Source organism: Nyctibius grandis, chromosome 3 (assembly GCF_013368605.1).
Source record: "Nyctibius grandis isolate bNycGra1 chromosome 3, bNycGra1.pri, whole genome shotgun sequence".
Lineage (NCBI taxonomy): Eukaryota > Metazoa > Chordata > Aves > Nyctibiiformes > Nyctibiidae > Nyctibius > Nyctibius grandis.
Window position 1 is genome coordinate 100,101,493 of NC_090660.1, and position 27,849 is coordinate 100,129,341.

The following is a 27,849-nucleotide window of genomic DNA, read 5'->3' on the forward strand; positions in this document are numbered from 1 at the left end:
CCCCATGGCATGGAAACCCAGAACCACACCACTTCTTGAAACGCATTACGTGGAAGGTGTGCAGGTGCCCTCAAAAGAACTGGATAATGAATCGTAATCGGCAAACTTTATCAGATGAGGTTGTGGCCCAAGAGTTCAAGAGCCGGTCGTATTCCTTTTTTAGTAATACATTTTATAAGATGAAATGGTATTACTTGCATCATGCTGAAAATTTTCTGGGGGAACTGTTTTTCACCAAAAAATTTTGCATCTAGGAAATCAAACCATTCTACAAAACCAGACTGATGTACTTGAGAGACTATGAGAAATAATCAAAACAAATTAAATGTAGGCTGATGTATTTTATTTCTGTAAGACTTAAATGATTAATTTTTACTTTAATAACTATGATATGGAATTAATAAACTATGGTAATATTGTGATGGCAAAACACAGTGTTTTCATAGATTATTTTAAAGTTTCAAAAAAAAAGATTTTTTTTTTTTTATTTTGAGGCAAATTTTGAAATTTTGTTTATTCTTTCTTATTTGGGACAAAATTGCATTTTTGAACATTGTTATTTCCTGAATAAATAAACTCTGAATTTGAGCTAGCTCTGATAATACCACATAAGGAATAATATGCTACAAGGTAGCTGGTTGTGTTACGCCAATAAATGCAGTCATGCCATGTCAAACCACTCTTCCCTTGGAAAATGTGGCAACTAACTTGGAAGATGCTTTTTTGGTATAAATTAGGTTGAGCTTTCAGTTTCCAGTCAGCTTAAAAAGAACTCTCTCAAGCTCAAATCAATGCTTAAAAGCTTTTCGTTTGTGAGGATTTTTGTGTCCCCAAGGTGTTTTTTGCCCCCAAATCCTTTGTCTTCCTGAGGCACTGTGAGGCTGATGTTGGCAGCTCAAAACAAGATCCTTAATATTACTAGTCAGGACATGCCTTCAGCACATCTTCAGCCCATTATTTTGCTATCACGTGCCCAGTTTTCAACAAGTACAGAGTCATAGGCTTTCTTTTGGTGTCCTAATGCAGGAACTGACATTTACGATCAGGTTTCTTTACCATTTTTCTTCTTTGGGGAAAGACAGAAAAGATTTTATATCTTGTTAAAGCTGCCATCTAGGCAGCACTGAGTTCCACCAGTGCCCGGTCCATCCCGCTGCTGGTCTGTGCCTCAGAAGAAGACTGAAAACCTATGATCACTCCCAGGGGCCTGCAGGGAAAGCCATGTCACAACTCAGTCTGACAGCCCAAGCCTGCACATACAGCTGAGAATTATTGTTATGAAGCATCCCAGCATGCTGACCTATTCTTGGAAATATGACTGTCATCTAAATAAGTACCCATTCAGGATTAAAGAAAAAATGCATTCCTCCAGCCCCTGTGATTTGACTTGTCAGAGTCCTTTAAACCCTGTAGTCACCTGAGCTGCTAAACAGTCTAAATAGCAGAAATTAGGTAATAATTGTTCAGTCATCTGCCTGTTTTTCACTATTTTTGGATCCATGTGTTTAAGGCAGCCAAAGGTCTACACGACTTTCCAACTCAAACGTTGCAGCCTGACGTGTAGATCTGTTAGCAGTAGCTGCAGTAGCCAAGTGATGGACCCAGCTAGTAACAACAGAGGGTACCAAAAAGCGTACCGGGAAACAAGGCGATGCACTTGGCTGGTAACAAGCCTTCTTTGGACGTTACTCAGGCTGTAAAGGGAAGAATTTAAACATCGGATGGTGCCAAGCTGAAGACAACCTTGCCACTTTCCTCCTGCTCTTCTTCCTCTGGACAAAAATGCCTTATGATATGTGTTTAACTATACTGCTGGGTAATTTTCCTTCTATGAAAATCCTGCCTTGCCCTGTGGGTAGGATGCTCTGCTCTGAGCAGCCCTGCTTGTGACTGAACCACCCAGAGAATACTCCACTACTTGAATTCAGTGCCATAGCACAAGCCACCGTGCAAGAGATGTCACCATGTTTGTCTACACTCATTGCCCCTAGGCTCCTTCGACTGGCGAGTCACAGCGCACCCTGCGTATGCCTCACTCCTGTGCTGCAGTACCTGTTCATGTTGCCAAGGCATCTCGTGGGTTCCCAGCAATAAAGGCTGAATGATAAAGACTGTGGATCCAACCACTTGCCCCGATGGAAAATGCTTCTGTAAGTGCAGGTAAACTAAAACCATGCTGCTACAGAGCTCTGAAAATGGCACAGGCAAATGAACTGACTACACCTCTGGGAACAACCGTACAGAAGGTTTCTCAAGGTGTCTTCATCTGTGTCACAGAACTGAATCACACATGTACCTCTCCATCTTGCCCCAAAGTTGGGTTGTTTCAATATAAACTTCTGTACGAAATAAATGAGGGCTGAGCAAGATAGCACATCGATTACTAACAAGGCTTACGTTAAATAGAGGCACAAAATTAAGAGGGTGTGGGGATCTATCCCTTTCCTTTTGAGCATTGTCTCAGAAATCATAAACCACGTGCTCGGGCGACATCTTATGGCGGCTGCCTGGAATGCCTGAGCCTGGCAACGTAAGATGGCGCAATAAGCTAGGCGCCCGCCCTCCACCCGCCTCCGGATGCGTGCCTCCGGTGACAGCCTGGCAAGGGGCCAATCCTACGGCGCAGGAACCGGACATGTCCTGCCTTCGGACCTGTGATTGGTGCGAACTGTTGACTGACGGCTCCCAGTCACATGACTCTGCCTAAAAACTCTATAAAAGAGGCTGGATCGCTCGAACACGCGGGACCCTCACCACCATCTTCCAAGTAGGAAGGAAGCATTTCCCGCGGGACGCCGCTGGATCTCAGGGTGGTGAATATTTTCTTTTTTTTTTCTCTTTCAACTGTTTTCTCTGTTTCTTTCTTTCTTTTACCTCTCTCTCTCTTTTCCTTGAATATTGAGTTGCCTCAGTGTTGGACCTAATAAAGTCAGAGCCAAGTTTGTTGATACCGTGCCTCGGTTGTGCTTTGTCCGAACTCAAGGATCACGAATCTTTAATATTTCGGGTCAGGATTTTTTGGGGGTACTTTACCTACAGGCAGGTTAAGCATACCGGGTGTTCGCATTAAACCAGGCACGCCGCACGTGGGCTGCACTGGAATTACTAATTAGGCGTATCTCTCTCTTGGAAGAGGGATTGTCTGCATTTTATTTCTAAATTTGCTTTAGAGGCGGACCTTAAATCCGGAACCCGACAGAGGGCATAACATATTATCTTCTACTATTTTTATTAATTTCCCATAATTAGTGTGACCTTTTGAGAAGCTTGGTAATGCTCAAATTGTATTTTTCTTCATTTTGAAAATATTGTCATCCTCACTGGTTATTTTCTTTTTTTTTATTTTTCCTAGGTAAAAGAAAAACAAATTAATTTAGTGTGAGAAAAAACACTTCAAATGTTGAAGCTCGTTGTCAAGTGCAGAAGTATTTGTGTACCAACACTATAGACAACTACAACTCCTTGTTAATCTTGGCTCTTTAATAAGTAGTAAGTGCAAAAAATATTGTATGAGGTCTACTTGTGTTCTACAGACTTTTTTTCAGATAACCTAGTAAATTTATGTGTTGTATTTAAGAACAAAAAGACCTTTTATCTATAATTTTTGTTTTCATAATAATGCTTAGAGACTGCAAGCCTCAATCCATTGTGAGAGGAGCTGTTCAAAGACACAGAGGAATACCCTGACCATTTAAAAGATAAAAATGAAAAAAAAATCAGACATAATACAGGTGATGCAAATTCACGTAGAATCTCACTGGTAGCGTAAGAAATGGGATAGAGTTTTTCTCAAGTTCACTCAAAGGGCTGTTTGCTAAACCAAGTTACTTCCTAACGGCCGAAGGAAGAGAAAAGGAAAGCCTGGGATCATTTGTCTCGCTTATGGCCCAGCTCCATGCCCCACTATGGCCCGAGCACAGTTTTCAGATGGTATGCAAAGAGTCTAATAATCTAAGTAGACAGAAATTAAAGTCTTATTATATGTCTAAACCTTTGGATGGTAAAATCTTACTTGAGAACAGCTGAAAACAATGAAAAGCCCATCTACTGCCGGTTTTGATACTGAATAAGGCAGTAAAAGAAAACAATACAAATTTGCTTTCGCAAGTTTGCAGAATTTTTGTCAGTTCAAATCATTTTTGAAGGATCTGGCTGTGGTCTATGGCTAACTTAAAATACCTGAATTTCTAGAGGTGTCAGATATTGAATATGGCCGTGCTGGGAAGGGGAAGGTAAACTGCGACTAAAGCTTTCTGATATTGCTTTCTGTGCCTTTGTATTCATGTCTCTTTTCCTGTGTTATTGAAATACATTAATTTCTCTTCTGCTACTTGGCAATAGTAGGAGAAGTGCTTATTCTTACATTTTCCCCAGATCTGCTACATTAGAAAGAGTCAAAATAAGATAACACAAGACCTGGCTTATTTTTTAAAACTGTAATACAGAGAGGTGCATAGGAGCAGCATTTACAGTGTACACAAAATCCTCTCATGATTTTCATTTGCAGAGGTATCCTGTGCTGCAAGATTGTCTATAACAAAACAAAATTTTATACTGTACATAGTCTGAAAAATGTAATAACATTATTTTATATAGTATGAAATAGGCAATATAATAATTAGCACCAGTTATAAAAATAACTAACTATAGGTTTGCATATGTGGTTTCAGGTAAGGTAATGTAACACAATCTAATATATCTATGCTACAGTATCCAGGATAGTATTTGAGAGCATATTTTGACAGATCAGCAAGTCTTTTGAAAACGCTTCTCACTTCTGTCCTTTGTGCCATGCCACAACCTAGCACAGACTTCTGACTCAAGATAGGATTGTAACTTGGCGTTGATGTGCACAATCATGTGATAACCTCTGGAACTGTTCTGGAACTGTTAGTATGTTGGGACGTTTAATTTTTTTTCTTTTAATATAAGTGTCTGTCATTTGTTCATATGGAAAAGTATACAAGCACCACGAAAATGGGAATGTCATGAAGCTCCATATTTATCTGTACTTGGGAAAGGGCTGATTACTCCCTGTACAGCAGAAATTAGATAGTAGGTCTACAGAGCACGGGAATTAAATATGAACCTCTTACATGCAGAAGAATTTTTTCTCTAGTCCCATCAACGCTGCTCATCCCATTATGGTTGTGTGGTAAGTCACCCTCCCACTGGCAAAACACAAAGAACATTATGTTACTCAGGGATGACTTAGGAGGTTGACAGCAACGAGTGTTGCAGAAAGTGGTTGTTCCTTCCAACCCACTCCTTCCCACCTGCGGGGCTGCGAAGGCAGGAGAGCAGCACACCAGCGCAGCAGGAAGGATCATGCTCGCTGCACCGACACCCTCTGCTTGTCGCCACCCTCTGTTCCCAAAAGTGACAGGTAGCATTTGGCCAGTGCCTCGACAAGTCTATTTTTGGTAACTTTTAATCACATATATTCTGTTCCTGTCACTACAGAGCACTCATGCAAATGTATGCATGGAGGCTGCTGTTACAAAGCTGCAATTTACTGGATTGCGTCAATTTTGCTACAGTAGATTGACAGACAGAAATTATCATGGTAAAGATGTCTTCATTTGCACGAAGGGAGACCTCTCCTTTTTATTCCTAACTGGAATGCGGAGACCTCTCCTTTTTATTCCTAACTGGAATTGCGATTCTCGTAATCTTATTCTTATCATCTTTTCCTGATTGCACATCTGTCATTTCTTTTACAGTCTTGGTGCTATTTCTAGTTAACCTTATTTTTAGAACAATAGAGGAATTTTCAGTCTCAGTTCAGAAGCAGTTCACATTGGAAAATGTAATCTTGACTGGCAGGAAAATTGTTTATGGGTTTTAAATTCCTTTCCAGCACAGCTCTGTATCAGTGTATTACTGTAACTTCTAAGCACTTTCTTGGTCATCTTGAAGACATCAGCTGCTTTCAAAAATCTTATTTTAATATATTCATCTGCTCCTAATCACATTATATATACTCAAGATTCCTTCCTTTATAATTTGTCAGAGGTAGCAACTCGATGAATACCTGTATCTAGATCCCTTCCTTCTGTAAAATCATTCAATTTGTTTACTAATGTCAGTCAAATTGTATCATACTAGTAGCTTTTGAATAACCTTTTAATTCCTTTTTTCTGCTTTCTTGTCTATTCTTGAATGGATGACTATTACAGAGATAATAAGATACTTCCAAATTTGTAGATGCTTCTAAATGTTGGCATCATATATGATTTTCATTGATCTCTGATTTTTAGTTCTGAGGGTGGGGGCTTGGGGGGAACAACAGGGAAAAAGTTGTCTTACACTTTTATTTGAGCATTTTTTTCAGTTTTGATTGGAGTTACTTTTTAGCCAGAAGCACCTCTGAGTCTCTGGTTATGAAACTAAGCAATATCAGGTTTAGTCAATGCCTAGGTAAGATACATCCAAGAAAAATAGGTAAAGTTACTTCTGGTGCTTCAGTAGATGGCACCCTGTGCTCTGAGGAAGAACAGAGCTGCGGTACCCTTCTGGTACCAAGTGGAGACTAAGTATAAAGGAGGAAGCTTAAAATTGAAGTCAAGGTTATGACAGCTTTTGATCATGAGCTATCCCATGACACATACCACAAGAATAGCAGCATCTTGGTCAAACTCCAGTTTGGATAATTAATCATCTGACTTGAATTCCCTTTGCCATTTCAGTCTCAATGAGCAGCCTTCTTCACTTTCAACCAGAACTCGTTTCATGCAATATGTTAATTAAAGAGTTTCTCCGTTTCACGAGTGGATGAAGTGATTAACATAAAGTAGTTCATGATTTGTCCAGGAGAATAAAAAAGATTGACAAGGCTGCTACTCTAACTATTTTTATGTGAGCATCACTCCCTATTTCAGATAAGCAGCAGTTTTGCTGATGATCTAATGCTTAGTAGATTCATGACAATGTTGCAAATTATATTGCAAAGGCTGTTCCACATAGATATGGATCATGTGGATTGAAGTGGCACGGTGCTGCTTTTTAACCTTAATTGCCTTAGTTAACACAGTGCTCAAATGTGATCAAGACCGGTCATGTTTAACTGGTCATTTTGAACAACCAGCACTTTGAAAGTAAACATTTGAAATCAGATTCAGGGAGTGGAAATGCTGGTGATGGCCTGTCTCCAAGATAAGCTTTACTACTAGAAACCGCCAGAAGAGATGTTGCTGCTGAAGGAAAGTGCAGATGTTGGAAACCTGATTGAATGAAATTCTTAAAAAGCATTGGGTGCCTTGAGCTTGGCTCCGCTATGGCTTGGGGTTCTGCAAGACTTCTGTGAGTTAGGAAACCTCCTGGATAGGAAAGAAAAGAGGTTGAGGGGGGATGAGTTTATTGTAGATACCCAGAAATTAAACTGTTTGCATGTTTGCATCTAAATATTGGCAGCACCTGCAGAACCTCTTTAATTGATTCTTTCGATAAAGAAATAATTTAGTTTTACAGATATGGAGTCCTATTGTGTGTCTCTCAGCATATGATGCAAGGGTGGCAACAGCTAGTCTAAACACAGCCACTGATAAAGAGAAAATTGTAATTAACTGCAAAACACAGTAGCAATGAGAAACCAGACAAATTGAAAGCCTGGAAGGACACCAGCTACTAGAAAGCTGAATTTCCCACTATAAGAATAAAAGTAACAGCAATAATTTTTTTTGTCTGTATCTAGATCTTATCAGTACAGAATGAAAACGGGAAAGTGGAAACACATTATTCTCCCCTTGATGGAAAAGATGTGAGAAGCATGCCAATAGTATTGTGATCTTCAGCAGAAGAATCATTTACAGCTTTTTGACACAAAACCCGATATTCTCCTGGGAAAGGTCAAAACAGAGCAAGGAGCTACTTGTCCTATTCAATTGACCAATCTTAAGATTGTCGGGAAAAGATGCAGGATGTGTAACAAGGAGAAAGAATGCAAAATGGTGCAATTGAGGTAACAATTGAATAGAAAAAATCCCCTTACAGGTACTACAAACAAGTTTCAAGATCCATACAATTGAAAAAGGTGCAATGAAATGAGTGTACTTAATGCCATTGCAGCATCTGTATAAGTAGTTCTCCTAATTAAAAGCTAATAAATATGGAGTCTTTGCACATTGTTACTCAGCATATAATGCAAGAAACATGAGTCCTGTGATCTTTTTATCTGGGGGAAAAAAAAAGAGACTTAGTTGCTCCAGTGTCTCTCTGCAAAAGCTATTTTGGTATGCATCAGCTTTTTGAGCCAATGACACGATTTGTTTGTAATCTTGCTATCAGGTTACTCACTTAAGTTATAATGTTTTGCTCTCTCCCTGTATAGCTGGAAGACTTTGCATCGTGCTCCTATTTAATGTGCGTACAGCTTCCACTTCCCTTGCTTCCTGCAGGCAGCTATTACAATTCCAGCTCTGCCTTCCTTCCATAACCCCTTCCAGATGATCTGCTATACCATTTGAGGTCTCTAGTATGCTATTTACTACAGATCACAAAAAAAAAAACCAACACAACAACCTTCTGTAAGAAATTTATAATATCTATGTTCTCTGATATGTCCTCAGGATCTAACAGCGATCAGACATGGCATCATCTCTGGGCACATTACTAGAACAGATGACAGAGCAAGAATGAATACAATTCTCTAACATATTTTTGAGAGCATGCTATTGGAAGTTGAGGAGTTTGGAGCTCAAAGACACTCATTTAGCATTTCCAGGGACATGGAAAATTCAGTTCTGCCACAGATTAAAGCCCTAAAAGCAGCTTTTCTCCTAAAAAAAACCCCAAAAACCAACCAACTAACCAAAACAACAGAAGGAATAATCTCATTTGTTTCTGTAAGTATCACTTTCTTATAAGTATGGAAAAGAATTTTTGTGAAATGTTTAATAAGATGAATGGAAATACACATCAGCTTTGTGTATTTATTGCTTTGGTTCTGGTGAAACTGCTGGATTTTCTTTTTTCTCTTGCATGATACACTGCAAAGGCATAGAGAGCTCTGGCAGGCACTTATTAATAGGTTCTATAAATCTAGAGATAAAACTTTATGAAGCAGTTTGAGAGAAGGATTGAAAGATGGCTGATGTTAAGTACTGACACTAGTTTGAAACATTTGAAGTAGTGCTTTTGTACTTACAGCCCCATAGTTGTAATGTACAGCTTTTTGAGTCCTTTGACCTCTTCTCTTCATTTACCAAGTGCTGTCTCCTCCATATATTCTGCACCTTTTCAAGTAATTCAGTTGTGCTCGTTGCTTAATCGTTTGTTATCTTATTCCATCTAATCCCTCTCTACAATTCAGTCATAAATCATTCCATGTAGAGGGTGTTGACTCCAACACGCTGCAAGAGCAAACAAAAGTCTGTTGCCAAACTCATCTATCACTTAATGAGCTCTTTGTTTGTAAATGTTGAATGTAGTGTGATAGTTTTTCTTGGAGTGTGTGCAGCAATGTGTGTGTGCAGTGTGTGCAGCGTGTCAATCAGAATATTTGCGTGGCCCACTCGCTTTGGGATTGCACTGCAGAGTTTTGGAGTTCGTCCATCTATTTTGTTACTCTCTTAACCATTTCCTTGCCCCAGTACTTGTTTTTCCAGTCCAGGTCCTTACCTTGTTTCACCTCTTGCTTTTGTCCTCCACATGCACAATTTCTTGATTTTCTCTGGCTTCTCACTCAGCTTATCCTGATTTTCTCTTGCAGCCTTGCTTCTTGCCAGAGCTATCTCCCAACTCCCCTATCTGTGATAGGGATCAGTGATTCCTTGTCTCCTTCTCTGACTAATCCTAGTCCCATTGTTCATCCCCTATTTTAAAATTCATAGAATCACAGAATCATAGAATGGTTTGGGTTGGAAGGGACTTTTAAAGGTCACCTAGTCCCACCCCTCTGCAATAAGCAGCAACATCTTCCACTAGACCAGGTTACTCAGAGCCCTATCCAACCTGACCTTGAATGTTGCCAGGGATGGGGCATCTACCACCTCTCTGGGAAACCTGTGCCAGTGTTTCACCACCCTCATCATAAAAAAATTCTTCCTTATATCTAGGCTGAATCTACTCTCTTTTAGTTTAAAACCATTACCCCTTGTCCTATCACAACAGGGCCTACTAAAAAGTCTGTCCCCCAAATTCCCCTCCCTTTGTCCAACACGCCGCCTCCAATTCCCTCTTCCATTTTCTGTACTAGCTCCAGACCTTCCTTCCCCTATCACAGCCATGGCGTCTCTCTCCAACCGTCACCTCTCTAGGTCAATGTTCCTTTCACAGCTATGAATCAGAGATTTCCCTTTCCCTTCCCCGTGTCTGGATCTCCAGACTCCTTTTCTGAATCTTCTGCTTGTCTTTTCCTTGTCCTTAGGGCACTTAAATTAGGCAGATTCCTTTCTTCCCTCCCTGAGTACCCAGCAGATGAAAGCACTAGGGGTGGGCTCCAGAAACTCAGCCCTGTGGAGGGTAACGGCAGCCCAGTGTTGGGATTAGAGGATGAGTCTCGCTTGGTGCTTCAGCCCTGGCCAGAATGTGCTCCACCAGCCTGCGGGACCAGTTGTACCCAGATGGAGCAGCACCAGGGCTACTGACACAATCTCACATGCTGACAAGAAACATGGAAAAAAATGAATCTGAGAATAAAAATTTTCTGGTAAATGTACTATCATCTGCAACATCCATACTAAAGGTGTTTCTGATATCATAGCTAATTAAGGATCTGTTTTGGTGGCTTCCTCATTCTTGTGCTCAAACATTAAATTAGTAGGGCAAAAACATACTCTTAGCTACGAGTTCTTTGCACCGGATTGTAGATTACAGTCCTACTTACAGATCTAAATATATGGGGGTCTGTACACTAGGTGGGATTTGAAACTACTCACAGACCACCGGCATTTAGGATTGTCACCCAGCCAGGTTTACTCTTGACCCCGCCTATGACCTCGTCATTGCTTGAGTTGTTGAGTGTGCATGCATGTGTAGGTTCTCTGCTCAAGTACATCAGCAGTTTGTCTGACAACGGTTGAATTGTGACAAGGATGGAGAGAATTAACCAGTGGTTTGTATGCTGGACTGCAATGGTCTGGACTAAGGTGTAATTGCATTTTATTGATATAAGAAATTACAGTGCACTAATCAGAGTACAAATTTTTAGTCATATGTTTGTCTTGAAGTCTATGTACAAATAAAATGCAATTTTAGCTGGGATGCTTACTACCGAATGCTACTTAGAGAGTCTCAGAGATTATACTAACTGTCCAGTTATGCTTTTTAGCAGTTTAAGGAGTACCTAGGATGCCTCTTTTCTTCTCTTTCATTATCATGAGATCTAGGAAGACTACCTGGCAAAAAAAATGTCTGCTTACATGCAACGCTCGCTTTCATTGTTTTATAACAATAACATGAGCTACAGTTGGCAACTCCACAGTCTAGAAAATAAATAAAGATCACAGTGAAAATGACAGCAGCTTTAAGGGGTTTAGTGGAGCGTGGATTATTGGCCAAGACTCCTGCCAAGACTACACCAGCAAAATGTGATGACATTCGGTGCTAACGCTGTGAAACCTGATTGACAGTCACTGCTGAATGCATTAAATGACTGTATTGGAAATCCCAAGTGTCCAATTTTTAAAAATTTTTCTACTGAAAAGCAGTATGAAGAGCTGGAGCTGGGCTTTTTCTTTTTGCTTATTGTTTCTGAGCATTTAGGATGCATTCAAGTCACCTCTTCTCAAACACAGGTCACATGTTTCAGTCACATATCCAAGAAAACTGCTTAAAAATCCAGACTCAGGTTCTCATGAAATCTCTCCATTCCAGCTGCTGAGATTTAAGAAAGCAAAATGCTGCAAAGCTCACAATACATCTGCAGAGGTTGGCAAAATTGTGCTACCACTAACACACGTTTCTCAGTAGCAGTCTTCATAGAAATCAAGGACATCTCCAGGTAACAGCCACAGTTTCTCTGCGTCCCAGCATTTGTAAGATAACTGTGAACAATGAGTGACCTTGAATGCGTTTGCATTAACAGAGATCTGAGATTCTTTTTACATCTTCTGGTGCTACAAATACAGCAAATACACTGGGCTTTGTGAGCTCCAAAATGTCAAATCCAGAAATAAATCCCACTATTTTGTTTAACTGCTAAATGTGACTCATTACAGATTTTATTAAGTGATTGGATTTGCATAAGGTCCTGATGCTTTCAGATTTGTGTTGAAAAATTATTAGAAAACAGTTTCACAGATGAGGGATCTTAGCTGCAGATGTCCTGCTACAAAAATCTGTTAGCACTGTTTTCAGCAAACATAAACTAAGAACAGAAAAAGCTCAGCTAGTTCACGTACAGATACAACTGAACTTTCAGACAGCAATATACAGCACATTTACCATGCTAGGAGATTTTAGGTGCCACACAGAATGTGCCATATTGATCCTCATGTTCTGTGGAGCCTTCATTGCAAGGTCATGTATGCTCCTTAATTCGAGTAGAATAATTGCAGATCTCACTACCAGCCAATTTTATGGCATAGAGTAAATGAAAGTTTAGCTACTTGTGCTTCAATATCTGGGATCAAGTGACCCAGATTACCTGGTCATGTGGTAGGTAAATCAGAAAACTCGCAACAAAACCTCAGCAAAACAACAGAGCCACTTTAAGAGTTTTGTGTATGGCTACAACTGGTCTATAATTCACTTTAATGCTCATCAAGGAACACCTTGGAGATAATGGAGGGAAATGAGATACGAGCTTACCTAAAAGTAGTAAGACAGTTTCTTTGCTTGACCAGCGTTTTATATCATTTAGCTGGAGTAAGATTTGGATATTCTTTACTGTTGTTATGAAAACTGTCTGCTAGACAGCCTTAGCTTATTAGTTTTGCAACCAAAGAAACAAAATCAAGATTTTTAGAGAGTGACGGAAGTACCAAGGGTCCTGCCCCAACTTACTTATAAAATACCAATGAACAAACAACCTTCCTGATTTTCAGCATGCTTACTAAACACTGGAAAACCACCAGGAGAAAGATACTAGAAAGGATGTCAAAGTGTAATACTTTAAATAGCCATGCATGCTTTCCTCCTCAGAAAATAAATACGAAACAAAGAGAACATGACAGCTGGTTAATTCACTGTTTGAGTCAGCTGTTATCAAAGGTAATCCCCAGTCATTGACTTCAGTGACTAACTCGGCAATAATTCATAGATTCGCAGAATCATAGAATCATTTTTGTTGGAAAGGACCTTTAAGATCATCAAGTCCAACCATTAACCCAGCACTGCCGAGTCCACCACTAAACCATGTTCCTAAGCACCACATCTACTCATCTTTTAAATACCTCCAGGGATGGTGACTCCACCACTTCCCCGGGCAGCCTGTTCCAATGCTTGACAACCCTTTCGGTGAAGAAATTTCTCCTGATATCCAATCTAAACCTCCCCTGGCACAACTTGAGGCCATTTCCTCTCATCCTATCGCTTATTACCTGGGAGAACTCAAGTCACATTTCAAAAGTGCCCCTTGATTCTGAAAGTTTTGATTTTGACAGTGTGTAAAACACAGACTGGGCTTAATACGGAGCATCTTACAGGTATCATTGATTTCAATGGGAGGTTCAAGTTTCTCAAAACAGATTAATGAATTCATAAATTTTAATACCAGAAAGGGCCGTTATGGTAATCCAGTCAGACTTCTTTGAATTCTGAGAGAATGTCAGTAAATGTTGCTTGAATGGAGCCTATAACTTGCAGCTGAGCTAACACGTATCCAGAGGAAGACTTGTGTGACAGTGAACCTATCACATCCTAGATAAAGTGCTGCACAGCTAGTTACCTCAGATTTCAGTTCTCTTTTTTTTTTTCATTTCAGCTTCTAAGCATTATATTTCATTATGACCTTATCTGTTCAACCACCCTTTCTACCCAGGAATCATCATTAGCCAAGCTGACCTTACATGCAATAAGGCTCTATTTAAGTGTTTTGTTATAAGCGTGTCAGAGAGGAAAAACACACTGAATTTGTGCGGGGAAAAATGCATGTACATGATCCTGATATACACAGTCCTGATGAGCTGGCAGGTCAAGAGGTCCCTGAGGAGCCAGGGTCCCTGGGGCAGGCAGGCAGGGAGAGGCAGGGCCCCTGGAGCAGGCGGGGTGAACAGGTGGCATGCTTGCAGCCCTGGCAGTCCCACACAGACGTCATGACTGCAGATCCCCATGATGAGGGTTTCCCCAAATTCAGAAATTTTTCCTGTTACAAGATGCTTTCTGGACAGCCAGCAGCCTTTGGTCTCCATCCCCTAAGCCACACGCATACCTTGCGATACTGGACAGCGTTACTTCCTCAGGTCTCCCTCCTGTTGCTTGGCTGTTTTTCCCTTGCTCAGCTGCTGCTTTCCTTTGTGTTTTTTTCCAACCAGTAATTGGCCATCAGCTAGTTGTTTATACTCTTGGGTCCTCTGTTTCCAATGATATTTTCAAGGCCTTTGATATTATCCCACATTAAACTCCAGTTCACAATAGCTGCGTGGCATAAAGCTGCAGTTCACAGGGCAGGTTCTCACCACAGGTGGATTCCAAGCCCCTCAGGCCAGGGCTGGGGCCTCGCGATGTTGGCATTGAGCCTGTGGCCTGCTGCTACCAAGGGTAGTGCTCTTCTTAATAGCTTCAATTTATTCTAGGTTGCACAGCAGCAGAGGAAACTCATCTTCAGCTGGCTGTGCAATGTGACCCCCAGCATTTATCTTACTGCTGTTCTCTAAAATGTACTTCCCCATACTTAGTGTGCCCTAAAATCTCTATTCCTGCATAACTTTGAGCTCAACCATATTAAGATACGTGTTGCTCAAATGAGGGTCCCATCTTGTAAGATCACTTTAATCAACCTACCTTCATCATCACTTAGCTCTTCACACTTGGTCACCCGAGCTATTTGTTTATTTGGTCGTTGGTATTTATTCTACATACTCTTTTGAATCACTGCTAAAGATATGGCAGAAGTCTGGACTAAAAGCAGCAGTCACTACAGGGACCTCACTGGCTGTATCCCCTCTGACTGGGGATAGCTGTGCTGGAGGGAAGGAGCCTCTGCTGCTTTTTTTTCTGAAAGATTTAAGCCTGTAGTCCCCCAAAACACTGGAGAGCTCAGCCTGCTTGAAGGATGGATTGGGTCTTATGTCTGAACATCTAATTACAGTGTCTTGTTATGGTAAAAAGACAATGGTGTTTTTCTTTGCTGTAATTTTATAAAGTTCTAAAAGAAACTAACATGCAGAGGTATAAAACAGTATTTATTATTTTTAAATATACAGCATTTTTAAGAACATGTATTAAATGTCAGCATATTCACATATACATACATGTGTGGACAAATATATGTCATTGGCAAACTGATCCAGAGCACATTTATACGTTAGTCAAAGCAAATCTAACCCGAATTTGTCCTTATTCTGGATTTGCTGGTGTCGTGGTTTAACTCCAGCCGGCAACTAAGCTCCACACAGCCGCTTGCTCGCTTCTACCTGGTGGGATGGGGGAGAGAATAGGAAGGGTAAAAATGAGAAAACTCGTGGGTTGAGATAAAGACAGTTTAACAGCCGCGTGCACAAGCAAAGTATACAGAAATATTCATAGCGCCACCCTATTAATTTCCAGTGCTAATCTAATTTCCTAGCTAAAAGCCAGCTGTCCCCCTCTCATTCTTTTTGGACGAGACGTTCTTTTTCCTGGTTGGTCAGTGATCTGCTTTATTCTAACAGGCTGGAAAAAGCAGGTGGAGGTAAGGGAAAAATAAATTTCTAGGTATTGGTATGCAAATCTGAAAATAATTTACATTTCAACAGAACTGTAAAGGAGGTCTAAAAATTGGGTGGTTCTATACAACAAGGGAGTTTGATCCATCATCTTACAATTCTGCTTTAGATCTGTTTCCTTTCTTTGCACTTGACAGTGTACTTCATAGAATCGTGTAATCATTTAGGTTGGAAAAGACCTTTAAGATCATCAAGTCCAACCATTAACCTAACACTGCCGAGTCCACCACTAAACCATGTCCCTAAGTGCCACATCTACATGTATTTTAAGTATCTCCAGGGAGGTATTCTTGTAGAGGTTCTGTTGATAAAAATGTAAAAGCAAATAGCTATGCTGTAACAGTTAAGCACAAACTTACTGTTTCCATTACCAAAGTTTTTGCTCAATTTGAGTAATTTTAATCCCAATTAAAATATTAACGTTTATAGATTATGTTTTGCCCAGATGAACTGTATGCTCCACAAAATAACGTTGGTGACTGCACTGAAGAGAAAAGCATCTCACTCCACACTAGCACTCAACAAGAATTCGTAGCTCTCACTTTGAGGTGGGGATTTGACCCCAACCAGGGAGTTTGGATTTTACTGTAATAAAAATGTAACACTTTATGAGACGTAATTTCACAGGGACACACAAATCACGAACATCACACCTTGGAAAACTGGGAGTCTTTCTGGGTTATTTTTTAGCTTTAAGTAATTTCAGATAAAAAATTGCACACACAGCACTGTGTATTTTGCACAAAAGTAATTTTTTTTATCCTTTTACGTAATAACGTAAAAACTCTAACCAGTTCCTTTCTCACCTCCAGCCTTCCTCTGTAATAGGATTTACCTCTAGTTGAGCTAAGGTACAATTTTTTCTTAATGAAAACACGTCCATAGAAGCCCTTTATTGGGCAGGAGACACGAGCAAGCAGCTCCGGTTACACCAGAGCGCAGAAAGGAGGCGGGGGATCGCTTTCCCCGTAAAAACGGCCTTTCCCTCCCCTGCCGTTCCCTTGCTCTCGCAACCCGAGAACAAAAGAACCGTTTCCCTTTCCTCCTACGACCCGAGCTCACGGCCCCTGACGTGCGGGCTCAGGAGCGGGGGCACAGGCCGCCTTTCCCGCCGGCGGGGCGCACGGGGCGGCCCCTGGAAACCGGGGGGGTGGTGGCGACACGGAGACCAGCGGGTCCCGGAGGGCGGCAGTCAGCGCCCGGAGGAGCTTCATGGGGAGGGGAAGCGCCAGGGGACGCAGCAAGGCCGGGCCGGGCCGCGCCGCTTCTCCCCCTCGCGGCTGAGGCGGCGACGGAGCCAGTGACGGGCGGTGGGCGGGGCCAGGCGGGGCGGTGCTGCCGGAAGCGGGGCGAGCTCCCGCCTCGCGCCGGGGTCGGGGGTCACGCGGGCCGTCGCCGCCTGGGGCTGGGGGCGTCCCGCGGGCTCCGGGCGCCCATGGAGGGCTCCGGGGACGAGGAGGCGGGGGCCGACGGGCCGCTGCAGCGGGTGGTGAAGCGGCAGCGCAAGGAGAAGCGGGAGCTGCAGGGTGAGGGACGCCGCGGCCCGGCGAAGGGCGGGCGAGGGAGAAGGGCGGCAGCGGGGAACGGGAGACCGGCGCTCTCAGGCGCCCGCCTCGCCGGGAGGCGGTGGCGGGCTCGGCGTCCTGCTCTCGGCCTTCCCCTGGGGGATGCTCCGCGGAAGCGGAGCTGGAAGCCTCGGGCGGCGGGGGCAGGAGCTCGGAGGGGGCGGGAGGGACGGTGGCGGGCGCGTTCGGCAGCGCCCGGCTGTGGCAAAGGAGGGAGCGGCCCCCCCGCTGCCTCCGCGGGGGGAAGAGGACGGCGGTGATGGAGATGTTGTGTCTTGGCAGAGCTGTCAAAGCCACGCTTTGCTGCCAGGTGTGGTTCTTGTCACGCAGGCGGTCTGCTGAGCTCGCCTTGCTGTGATCTTGGGAGCCCAACAGGCTTGGGAGCCGGGACACGACGCCAGACCGTTAACGTTTTACTACTTTGTTCTTAAGTTAAAGAAGGTGTGTTTTTGTAAGGCATTTTATTGATTAAAAAGCCTGCCTGACAGTCCTTGCTGCTCAGGCAGCTATGTTTCTTTGCTCAAAGTGCAGTTGAGCTGAGACGACCTTTCTGTCCAGCCACAGTAAAGTATCTATAGTAGAAGACCTGTGTGGTCTTACATATGAACTGTTCATGAGCCACGTTTTACTTCCCCTATTACAGTAGATTAATATAATTAAGTATTTCTGTTAACTGGATTCTGTTGAGTTTTGTAGTTGTTTATAACCTTTTTGTTAAGCCTTTCTCATTGCTGGTGTGTTGATACAGCCTTTTCCTTGTTTGGCTTTTTTGGTGTGTAATGAAATAGGCCCATCTGCAGCCTTTTATCAGTCAGAGCATTAAAGAAGAGGAGAGGCGCTATTGGGCTGCATGTTGCCATTAAATCTGTAGGAACTTACTGTTTTGAGATGCCTTTTCCTCCCTCAAATTTGATTGAAATGGAAAAGAGGATTAGGACTCAAGCCTTGTGGTTAGGTGTCTGGAGCACATGGCACATTGGTTGGGAGAGGCTGAGGAACAGGGTTTTTTTCCAGGTAGAGAAGGTGATAAAGGGGTATCTAATTGCAGTCCTCCACCACCTAAAGGTGGGAGGGGTATACAGAAGACCGAGCCCCAGTCTTCCCAGTTAGGAGAGGCAGGTGACCTATAGGCACACATTTTCCTACTTGAAAAATACATTCCTGGTAAGTGCAATGATTAACTATTTGACAGATAGCAAAACAGTTTGTTTGTAAGAATTAACATAAGGTTCATCTCAGCCTCTGAAAATCCAGCATCTCCTCCAGTTGATGATACTTGTCTCCACCACCTTGCATAGACTCTTCTGTATTTTGAGTGTGCCTCTTAAGTCCCAGATTTCCTCCTCCCCTATTATGTTAATTTTTATGAACAAAACTGCTTTTCTCTCTGTCAGACTCAGCTGAGTAATCTGTGAGACTGAATGCTTAACATACGTAAATCTTTCAGTGTGAGCATTCTTGCCTCCTCCTCTTGAAAAGTTTCATTATCATCGCCATCATCTTCAGCTCAATTGTGTCAGTCAAGGGTGAAGGACAGGAAAATGTACAGGTGATGAATAGCAAGCAGGGTGTTAAATAATTGGTGCTGTAACTATAAAACAGTGAATACAGAAGTGCTGAGAGCTACCAGGGAGTGTTCACGTAAGAGCACAGGCTATGGAAGCTGTGTTTGTTCAGCCTGGAGAAGAAAAGACTATCTGGTTGTAGTTTCCACTGTGTAATGGATGGAGCCAGACTCTTCAAAGTAAAGTGTAGAGAATGGACTAGAGACAATGGCTGAAAGTGGTAACAAAAATCCTCATGGGAGGAAAAAGGGAAAATATTTAAATAACAAGAATGGTTAAACATTGGCGAAAAAACTGCCCAGAAAGGTTGCAGAATGTCCATCCCCGGAGATTTTGCACATGAATCTGAATAAATTCCAGATCAATCTGAATTAATGTGACTTGGTGTAGCTTTGAATTCAGCCCCGCTTTGAGCAGGAGGTTTAACTAGATGACCTCCAGCTATCCTTTCTAACCAAACTATTCTATGATTTGAGAAATGGAGCCTTGACTTACAGCCTAAAAATACTTATGGAATTTAAGCAAGTTGAGGGTTTGTTTTTTTCTTCTTGAATACCCGTTTTGATTTTAGAAACTTTATTTTAAGGACAGGTAAACTCCTGTTTTTACTTTTAATCTGCTGCTTGTGTGATAAAAAAAATCACACATCTTTCCTGTGACAGGATTTGAGATCTCAGTTCCCAAATAATCTTTTTGAAGGCAATAGGCTGAGGTCTGCTGCACTGATGTAATAGTAACCTGGCACAAGTTTTTCTTTTCTTCAGATATAAAGTTTGCATCTTTTAAGAAAAATATAGCTGCTTTAAAATGTGATGATTGTAACAGGCAGTCTCATAGCTAAACTGTTAAAACATACTGGTATGTTGATATTTGTAAATTTTTTTTCTGTGTGACTTGCAGTTGTCTTTTCTGCAATGACTGTGGAGTGTCTATATTTAGAGGTAATGTTTTATTGCACTACTTCTCTAACAGCAAAAATTCAAGGCATGAAAAATGCTGTTCCCAAGAATGATAAAAAGAGACGAAAACAGCTGGCTGACGAAGTTGCCAAACTAGAGGCAGAACTTGAACAGAAGCACAAGGAGGAATTAAAGCAGCTGAAGGAATCTTCACCTGAGCAGAATAAGGTAGGTGCCTTAAGTTTAGCTGAAGCTGTACAGATATGATTTGTGTTAGGACTTCTTTAACTTTTAAAAATTATAATGAAGTAACACTTTAAAGTATTCCTCCTTTTCTTCGCAGTATTGGTAACTCTCTTCATCTAGGGAAAGATTCAGCTGTTGCGGTGGGTGGGCATTGCTAGAAGGGGCATTTAACGGGGGGGGGTTGTTGTTGAACAGTATTTGGTTTTGCTCTTAAGGCTATGTTAGTAGCTCAGTCATCTTAAAGAATTTTTTTTTAAGTTACTGTTATATTGTTGCTCTAATTATCATACTTAGACTGCTAGAGTATTGTTGATCTTCAACAGGCATTTGACTCATGCAGTGCATTTTGTCTTGCAATTCTGTCAACAATGTAACTGACCTTTTTGTAAGAAGACACTTTTTCTGATGATGAGAATTATGGTCTTAAATGCTACTGTTCTGCCATGTTGGCAACATAGCTACATACTTAAATGCTTCCAGTTTGCTGTTTGATGGCAAACCACTTAATTTTAAACAGAGGTTTAGCGTTTATTCAAATTTAGCTGCAGAAAATAGACTACCTGAGTAAACCAGATACTATTAAATACTTGTGTGACATACAAAAATTCACCTTTGTCTTAGCACTTAATTAATATGTAGAGTGTTTAAAACTCCTGTCACAGTGAATTTGCGATCCATAAACTTCATTCTGTATATCCAGTACTGAAAAGAACTCTGTTTGTATTGTGTGCCTGAATTTAAGGCTGTTTGTGCAAATAGGCCTGTTCATATACTTTCTCCTACCTGAACGGGAATAAAGCTTATAGTTAGATTGGTGCAATACAGTTATCTGTGAATGATGCTAATGCTGCACGCTCATACATCTCCTTAAGTGTTTCCCTAACAGTGTGTATCCTTTGGAGGTTTAAATCTTGTAAACAAACAAACAAAAACCTGTCTGCCTGATCGTTTCTGGACTAGGTGTTTTCTGATTAGTGACCTAACAAAGAGTTAAGCAGAATGTACTTTTATTTGAAAATGAGAGTGAAAACATTTCTGAATGACTTTTAGGGAAATAGACTTGATAGAGAAGCATCTGCTGAGAATCCTTGTGAAAGAAGTTTTCAATTGTGAGAGTTATGACCCTGTAACAATCTTCTGTAGTAGTTTTTAATCAGATGCTTAATCAGATGATTAATGCATAAGCATTAAACATAATGCTTATGTTTACCTGTATCTTAGATTAGTTTCAAGACTTTGTTTTATTTTGCTAAATGAGCTGTCAAAACTTTACAGTGGACGACCTTTCAAGCTAAAATCCTTGCCCTGGACATAGCTTTGCCAGAGAGGGTTTTGTTTTGAGATGTATGATTTCTTTCACTTCCCAGCTTTTTTATTCAGATTGAAACAATGTCCGCACTTCCAAGGGTGACATCTAGTTCATAGCGTTATGAGGTTAGCTTTCTCATTTTTCTTGAGAAGTGTCAGCTCCCTGTCTTTTCCAACTGCTGGTTATGCCTTGCTATGGAAGGTGGAGCCTTCTCTTGCTTTCATTGTCACAGAACTTGATAATGGCTGTTTGGGTACTTCAGTTGGCTGGTATGTGAGGAAAACTTTACCTTTCAGCCAGTAAGCCATGTTCACACTTCAGTGTGGAAGCTTGTAAAAGAACATATAGATTAGATTTGAGATGCGCAGTTCATAACTGTCTCTTTGTTGAGACTACAGAAAAAGCAATAAAATGCATAACAGTGGTTTGGGATGTGAAATGCTTTACTTTTGGCTTTGCTGGGTTCTGTGCTCTACACAGGTCTTTGTGGTTAAACTTCATAAATATACACTGGAATTACCTAGGAACAGAACTTACAGTGGTTTCAGGAGATGCACATCTCAGTTAACATTTATACCAACAAGAACATGTAACTTTTTTTTTTTTCTTTTTAGACAGATTCTGTAGCTGATGGGGTTGCAAATTTAGAGCTTGAAGGAGTAGAGCAACAGATTCAGCATCCTCGAATATCAAAAGCACAGAAGAGGCGGGTATGACAACATTTAAAAATTTTACAAATATGTGATTGAAGTTATATTCAGTTAAACTTAACTGTAATAACCAAAGTTAAAGAATTTTGCAGGGCTCATTACCTGGCTAATTCAGTATTGATGCTGTACCTACTGGGTGCCTTGAAAATCTGTAAAGCTGCTGCCTAGCGATATGTAAGCATTTTATAAATAGTTGTACTTTTTTACCCTCAGCCATGAGCTGGGAATCAGAATAGGTCCTGTGATGGGAGCCAAAAAAACCCAAATGATGTAAAGCAGATGATTTTAAAAGAATTTCACTAAAAACATTAATAAAGAAATAATTAAATTAAAATAATGTAAAATACTACGTGAAGAATATGCAAGTAGTAGAACTTTACACATTTAACAAAAGAACATTAATACTGAAATTCTTGTGAATTTTTGAGTTGCTAAGAAACACTACCTGGTGTCCAGGCCATTAAGGTTTAATCTTAAGCTTCAGATATTAAATTGTGATGGATTAACGTTCTCATTGTACCTGCATGAATGTTGGTTCAGGGCCAGAGGAGCGCTGCTTTATTGCAGAGTCTGTCCCTTGTTGCGTGACCACTACTGCAGAGATGCCTTGTAACAAACATGATAAAAAGATATTCTTAATTCATCCCACCATGTCTAGTTTTCCTCTGTTGTGGTCGCCTAAACCTGTCTGGTCTTGATTTGTGGTGAATTTTAAGTGTGAAAGTGAAAAGACCGTTCTCTGTACTGCTTCTTTTTTTATTTGCTCATTTACTTTGACTCTTATTCCCTTGTTATGTGTGAACTTAAGAAGCATTCCATAAAAGTAATTTTTATGTTACGTATTATTACATCCCCTCTAGTATTCTCTGTATGCGATCTTACCGGTCCTTTAGGTTAGGAGCAGTCTTTTATGATGTATAGTACCTAGCCTGAGGGAGTTTCAGTTTCATGACATGAGCTCCATTATGCAATCATATACGTAAGTGGTAGATCTCACACTTATTATGAAAGAGCAATATTTTCTATTGTTTAATTAGAATTCCCATACTTGAGTTATTTGCCAATGTGGTGAAATAGGTGATGCTGAAGAAATGACTACTGTTAATAGCCTTTGTACAGGTGTTGTAAAGCTTTATTTTTGCATGTTGATATAATTAAGATTTCTCCTGTCACCTTATTTTGTGTGTGGTGTCAGAGGCAGTTAGGATATATTGGTCACTTACCATTTGCTAAAGTTTGGGTGTAGGAGGCCTCTAAGATTTGGTAGTACTGATTCGGGAAAACATTTCACAGAAATGAATGTACTGAGAAAACATTTGAAGAGGTAGAAGCAAGCACTAAGCCAAGAACTGTACAGGAATCTTCTAAATTTTAACATTTGATGTAATGTTTATGTGTTTTTAAGGAAAAAAAAGCTGCCTTGGAGAAAGAAAGAGAAGAAAGGATAGCTGAAGCTGAGATAAAAAATTTAACGGGTGCTAGACATCTTGAAAGTCAGAAACTTGCCTCCCTGTTGGCAGCAAGGCACTTAGAGATTAGACAGATTCCTTCAGATGGCCATTGCATGTACAGAGCTATTGAAGATCAGCTCAAGGATCGCCAGAATTCCTGGACTGTTGCAACTCTGAGGAACCAAACAGCAAAGTATATGCAAAGTCACTTTGATGACTTCCTGCCATTTCTTACAAACCCTAGTACTGGAGACATGTATAGCAGAGGTAAGACTATTTCTAATAATTCTCAATCTCAGTTACAGCTGAATTGGGACCAACCCATTATGATGTTTGTTCCTGAACTTTGTTACTTTGTTGGTTCGGCTGTGTTCTGTGGAACACAGAATTATGAACCGCTGTGAAACTTGGTACACCTGAATCTTTGTAATTTATCTTTTTTTTTTTTTTAAAAGTAATCTAGCAAACATTATTCCCCATTTAAAAAAAAAAAATCAGAACTTGCTGGTTACTAGATGATAATGATGTTCTGGGATGTGATTTAAGGTGTATTATAAACAACTTGTCTACCATGTTAGGCATGATATTTTGTCAACTTTTATATTGGTCTTTTCAGTTTAGATAGGACAGCTGTTAAAAATGAGTGTGAAATCTAAGTAAATCTATTTTATAATAGTTTGCATAGATGCTTTTTCTTATTCTGCCCTTTATTTTCACTGTTTACGCTAGGTCTTTTGGAGCCCTTTCTTATAAACAGACTAAACTAAACGATATAAAGGCATTTAGTGTGGAGCAATGGTGTAGGCTAAGTAAAGGCAGTTAAATGGAATTTATGTACTTATATGAGCAATACATGGTTTATTCATTTCTTACTGCATGTGTGGAACACCATGCAAATGACTTTTTTGCAAAAGTTTTTTTAATTTACTGCTATATTCATTTAATAGCGTTTGCTGTGGATTTCATTTGGTGACTGGGGGCTGTTGTGAAGTAGGAGGCGTCTTTCCCGTGTTGACAGAGATAATTATCACAGGATAAGTGTGCCCCAAGAGGAGACTGAATGAAGTTCTGCAGAGCAGCAGGGAGTTGTGGTTTTCTTACGTCTGTTAAGTCTGTTGTAAAGGGAATGTATGAAAAACAATTCTGAGCAGTCTTCAGAAAATCTATTCTTTCTTTATCAGAATCTATTCATAGGGTTCAGAAGCTTGAAGGGTTGTAATTTATAAATTTGAAAGCATGATTTCTCTAGAACATGATATGCAAAACATTTGTTTAGCTATTAACAAAGGAACTATTGGGAATAAATACTTCAGAGGTTAAAAACAAGGCAACTGATTTGGAAATTAGAAAAAAACCCAACAGTTGAACTACATAGTTACAAGATTTTAAAAACACATGTGACATCTAGCTAAGGTAAGAACTAAGCATACTACTTGCTATCACATTCTTTTCTAGAGTCTCAAAGCAACACCCTCTGAAACTTAACAAGAAGAAAACTGTATGCAATTTCATGCTTGTTAACGGTTCCCCGAATAAAAAGTTTAAAATATAAACCTGTACTTCTCTTTATTCCCATACTTGTTTTTATTCCTGTCTTCAGTCTTAGTTTTTCTTTCTAAAACAGCTAGGGTTTTTTTTTTTTTGGCCTCTGGTGTTTTTCTTTTCCTTTCCTTCCCTTCAGTGAACATACATATTTTCCTGTATAATGTGTTTGAACTTTTCAGGTTCTAGTTCTTCATCGTACAATCAGTATTTTCCTCAGTTGATTGTTCTTAAATAAGTACTGAAAGTTGTCTTTTCTTTCCCCACAGAGGAATTTGAAAAATACTGTGATGATATAGCAAATACAGCTGCATGGGGTGGTCAGGTGGAAGTAAGTATTGTATTGATAATTTTTATTGGTGAAATTTTGAAGTGAGTGAATTACCTTCAAAAAAGGTCTTCTTAAGAAAGGCATAAGGGAACATAGGCATAAATAGTTTATCAAGAAATTTTCCTATGGTTGTAAATTGTTTTCCCACATTAATAGCTTTTCTGATGGTGTGCTGCTGCTCTGATGTATTTGATGACATGCAAGTTATCGAATTCAGTAGTTGTAAATATCGTTAGAAAGGCTGACAGTACAAGTTGGGGAAGGCTTTCTAAGGAGAAAGCATTTCATTATGCAGACTTTGATGGTAGCAAAGCTGACTAAAGCAGAGCAATGTTAGATTTTTTTTTTTTTTTTTAATGTCAACCAGAACTTGATCTTGAGAAAATACGTTTTTATTTTAGTTTGTCTTATTTATTGTTTTATGAGAGAGTAGTTACCAAATTACTGAAGCTAGCCCAATGTTACCTGTGTTGTATCATCAAAACAATGATTAGTTTAAGGCAACCTGTTATCAATTAAAGTTTAAAAAGTTAAAATAATTTTGCTTATTTTAATAAAGTTTATTTTCTAACAATATTTGAAATGTTATGTCGAACTCATCTGCTAAAACTAAATGCCATGTCTTCGTCTCTCCTCCCTACATTGGATTTAATCCTATTATTGATTTTTTTTTTATGCCTTAAAGCTAAGGGCTTTGTCACACATTTTGCAAACACCTATTGAAGTAGTGCAAATGGATTCCCCTCCCATTATTGTCGGTGAAGAATATTCAGGCAAACCAATAATACTTGTGTAAGTATGTAATTTTATCCCTTCTTAAAGTTAGTGTGCTTATTTCTATAGCAAAGGGCTCAGCTTTGATTCTCACCTGCTCTTTTATTTTCTGTTATGTATCTGACTTTGAAATGCTGCTTAAATAATGATCTGGCAGGTCAGAAACTATGTTTGTGATTGACAGACTTAGTTTAAAGATATTGTAATTAGAGTTCTTAGAATGCTGACAATCACTCTGAAGTGTGATTCAGTCACTGCTTTATAAAATGTTACAAGGTTATTTTACCTGTTAGATAATTACGAAATAATGATGAAGTTGATATAAGATGCAGCAGGAAACTTTTTTTTTCTCTTCAAAGTTTATGTCAGTCTGTCTCTGGAAGTCACCAGAATTAAAAACTGTCTTTACTAATACTCTCCTATTTAATGACCCTGTATATTTTCTGTGCTAGAACTTGAATTTATTTAAGCCATCTTCCAGGGCTCTTAATATTTGGCATGATGTATACTTTTAGTTAAACCGAACACTAATTCTGTAACAACTTTTTTTTTTAGGTATATGAGACATGCCTATGGATTAGGAGAACATTACAATTCTGTAAAACTTCTAACAGACACTGCTACCGAAAACGGCAGCTAGCATACAAAAGTCATCACAGAATCACAGAACATTAGGGATTGGAAGGGACCTTGAAAGATCATCTAGTCCAATCCCCCTGCCGGAGCAGGATTGCCTACACCATATCACACAGGAACGCGTCCAGGCGGGTTTTGAATGTCTCCAGAGAAGGAGACTCCACAACCTCTCTGGGCAGCCTGTTCCAGTGTTCGGTCACCCTCACTGTAAAGAAGTTTTTCCTCATATTTATGCGGAACCTCCTGTGTTCCAGCTTGCACCCATTGCCCCTTGTCCTGTCAAGGGATGTCACTGAGAAGAGCCTGGCTCCATCCTCATGACACTTGCCCTTTACATATTTATGAACATTAATGAGGTCCCCCCTCAGTCTCCTCTTCTCTAAGCTAAAGAGACCCAGCTCCCTCAGCCTCTCCTCATAAGGGAGATGTTCCACTCCCTTAATCATCTTCGTGGCTCTGCGCTGGACTCTCTCTAGCAGTTCCCTGTCCTTCTTGAACTGAGGGGCCCAGAACTGGACACAATACTCCAGATGCGGCCTCACCAGGGCAGAGTAGAGGGGGAGGAGAACCTCTCTTGACCTGCTAACCACACCCCTTCTCATACACCCCAGGATGCCATTGGCCTTCTTGGCCACAAGGGCACACTGCTGGCTCATGGTCATCCTGCTGTCCACTAGGACCCCCAGGTCCCTTTCCCCTACGCTGCTCTCCAACAGGTCTGTCCCCAACTTGTACTGGTACATAAGGTTGTTCTTGCCCAGATGCAGGACTCTACACTTGCCCTTGTTATATTTCATTAAATTTCTCCCCGCCCAACTCTCCAGCCTGTCTAGGTCTCTCTGAATGGCTGCGCAGCCTTCCGGTGTGTCAGCCACTCCTCCCAGTTTTGTGTCATCAGCGAACTTGCTGACAGTGCACTCTATTCCCTCATCCAAGTCAGTAATGAATATATTGAATAGTACTGGTCCCAGTACCGACCCTTGATGGACTCTGCTAGACACAGGTCTCCAACTGG

The 27,849-nt window shown here is 40.6% G+C and overlaps 1 protein-coding gene and 2 long non-coding RNA genes across 3 annotated transcripts; all 3 read left to right on the plus strand.

The window, feature by feature from the left end:
• The first annotated feature begins 2,748 nt into the window (after positions 1-2,748).
• Positions 2,749-8,172, plus strand: LOC137661262 (uncharacterized). Its single transcript, XR_011047844.1, has 3 exons — positions 2,749-2,813; positions 3,353-3,489; positions 7,694-8,172. It is a non-coding gene; the product is annotated as an uncharacterized lncRNA (long non-coding RNA).
• A 172-nt stretch (positions 8,173-8,344) lies between these two features.
• On the plus strand, positions 8,345-8,914 carry LOC137661457 (uncharacterized). Its single transcript, XR_011047865.1, has 2 exons — positions 8,345-8,466; positions 8,568-8,914. It is a non-coding gene; the product is annotated as an uncharacterized lncRNA (long non-coding RNA).
• An 8,265-nt stretch (positions 8,915-17,179) lies between these two features.
• OTUD6B (OTU deubiquitinase 6B) lies at positions 17,180-27,041 on the plus strand. The gene is made up of 7 exons (XM_068396876.1): positions 17,180-17,332; positions 19,909-20,063; positions 22,005-22,100; positions 23,506-23,818; positions 25,363-25,424; positions 26,110-26,216; positions 26,754-27,041. Exons 1-7 carry the CDS (start codon positions 17,242-17,244, stop codon positions 26,836-26,838), a joined length of 909 nt encoding a protein of 302 aa, XP_068252977.1. The 5' UTR covers positions 17,180-17,241; the 3' UTR covers positions 26,839-27,041.
• Positions 27,042-27,849: the final 808 nt, after the last annotated feature.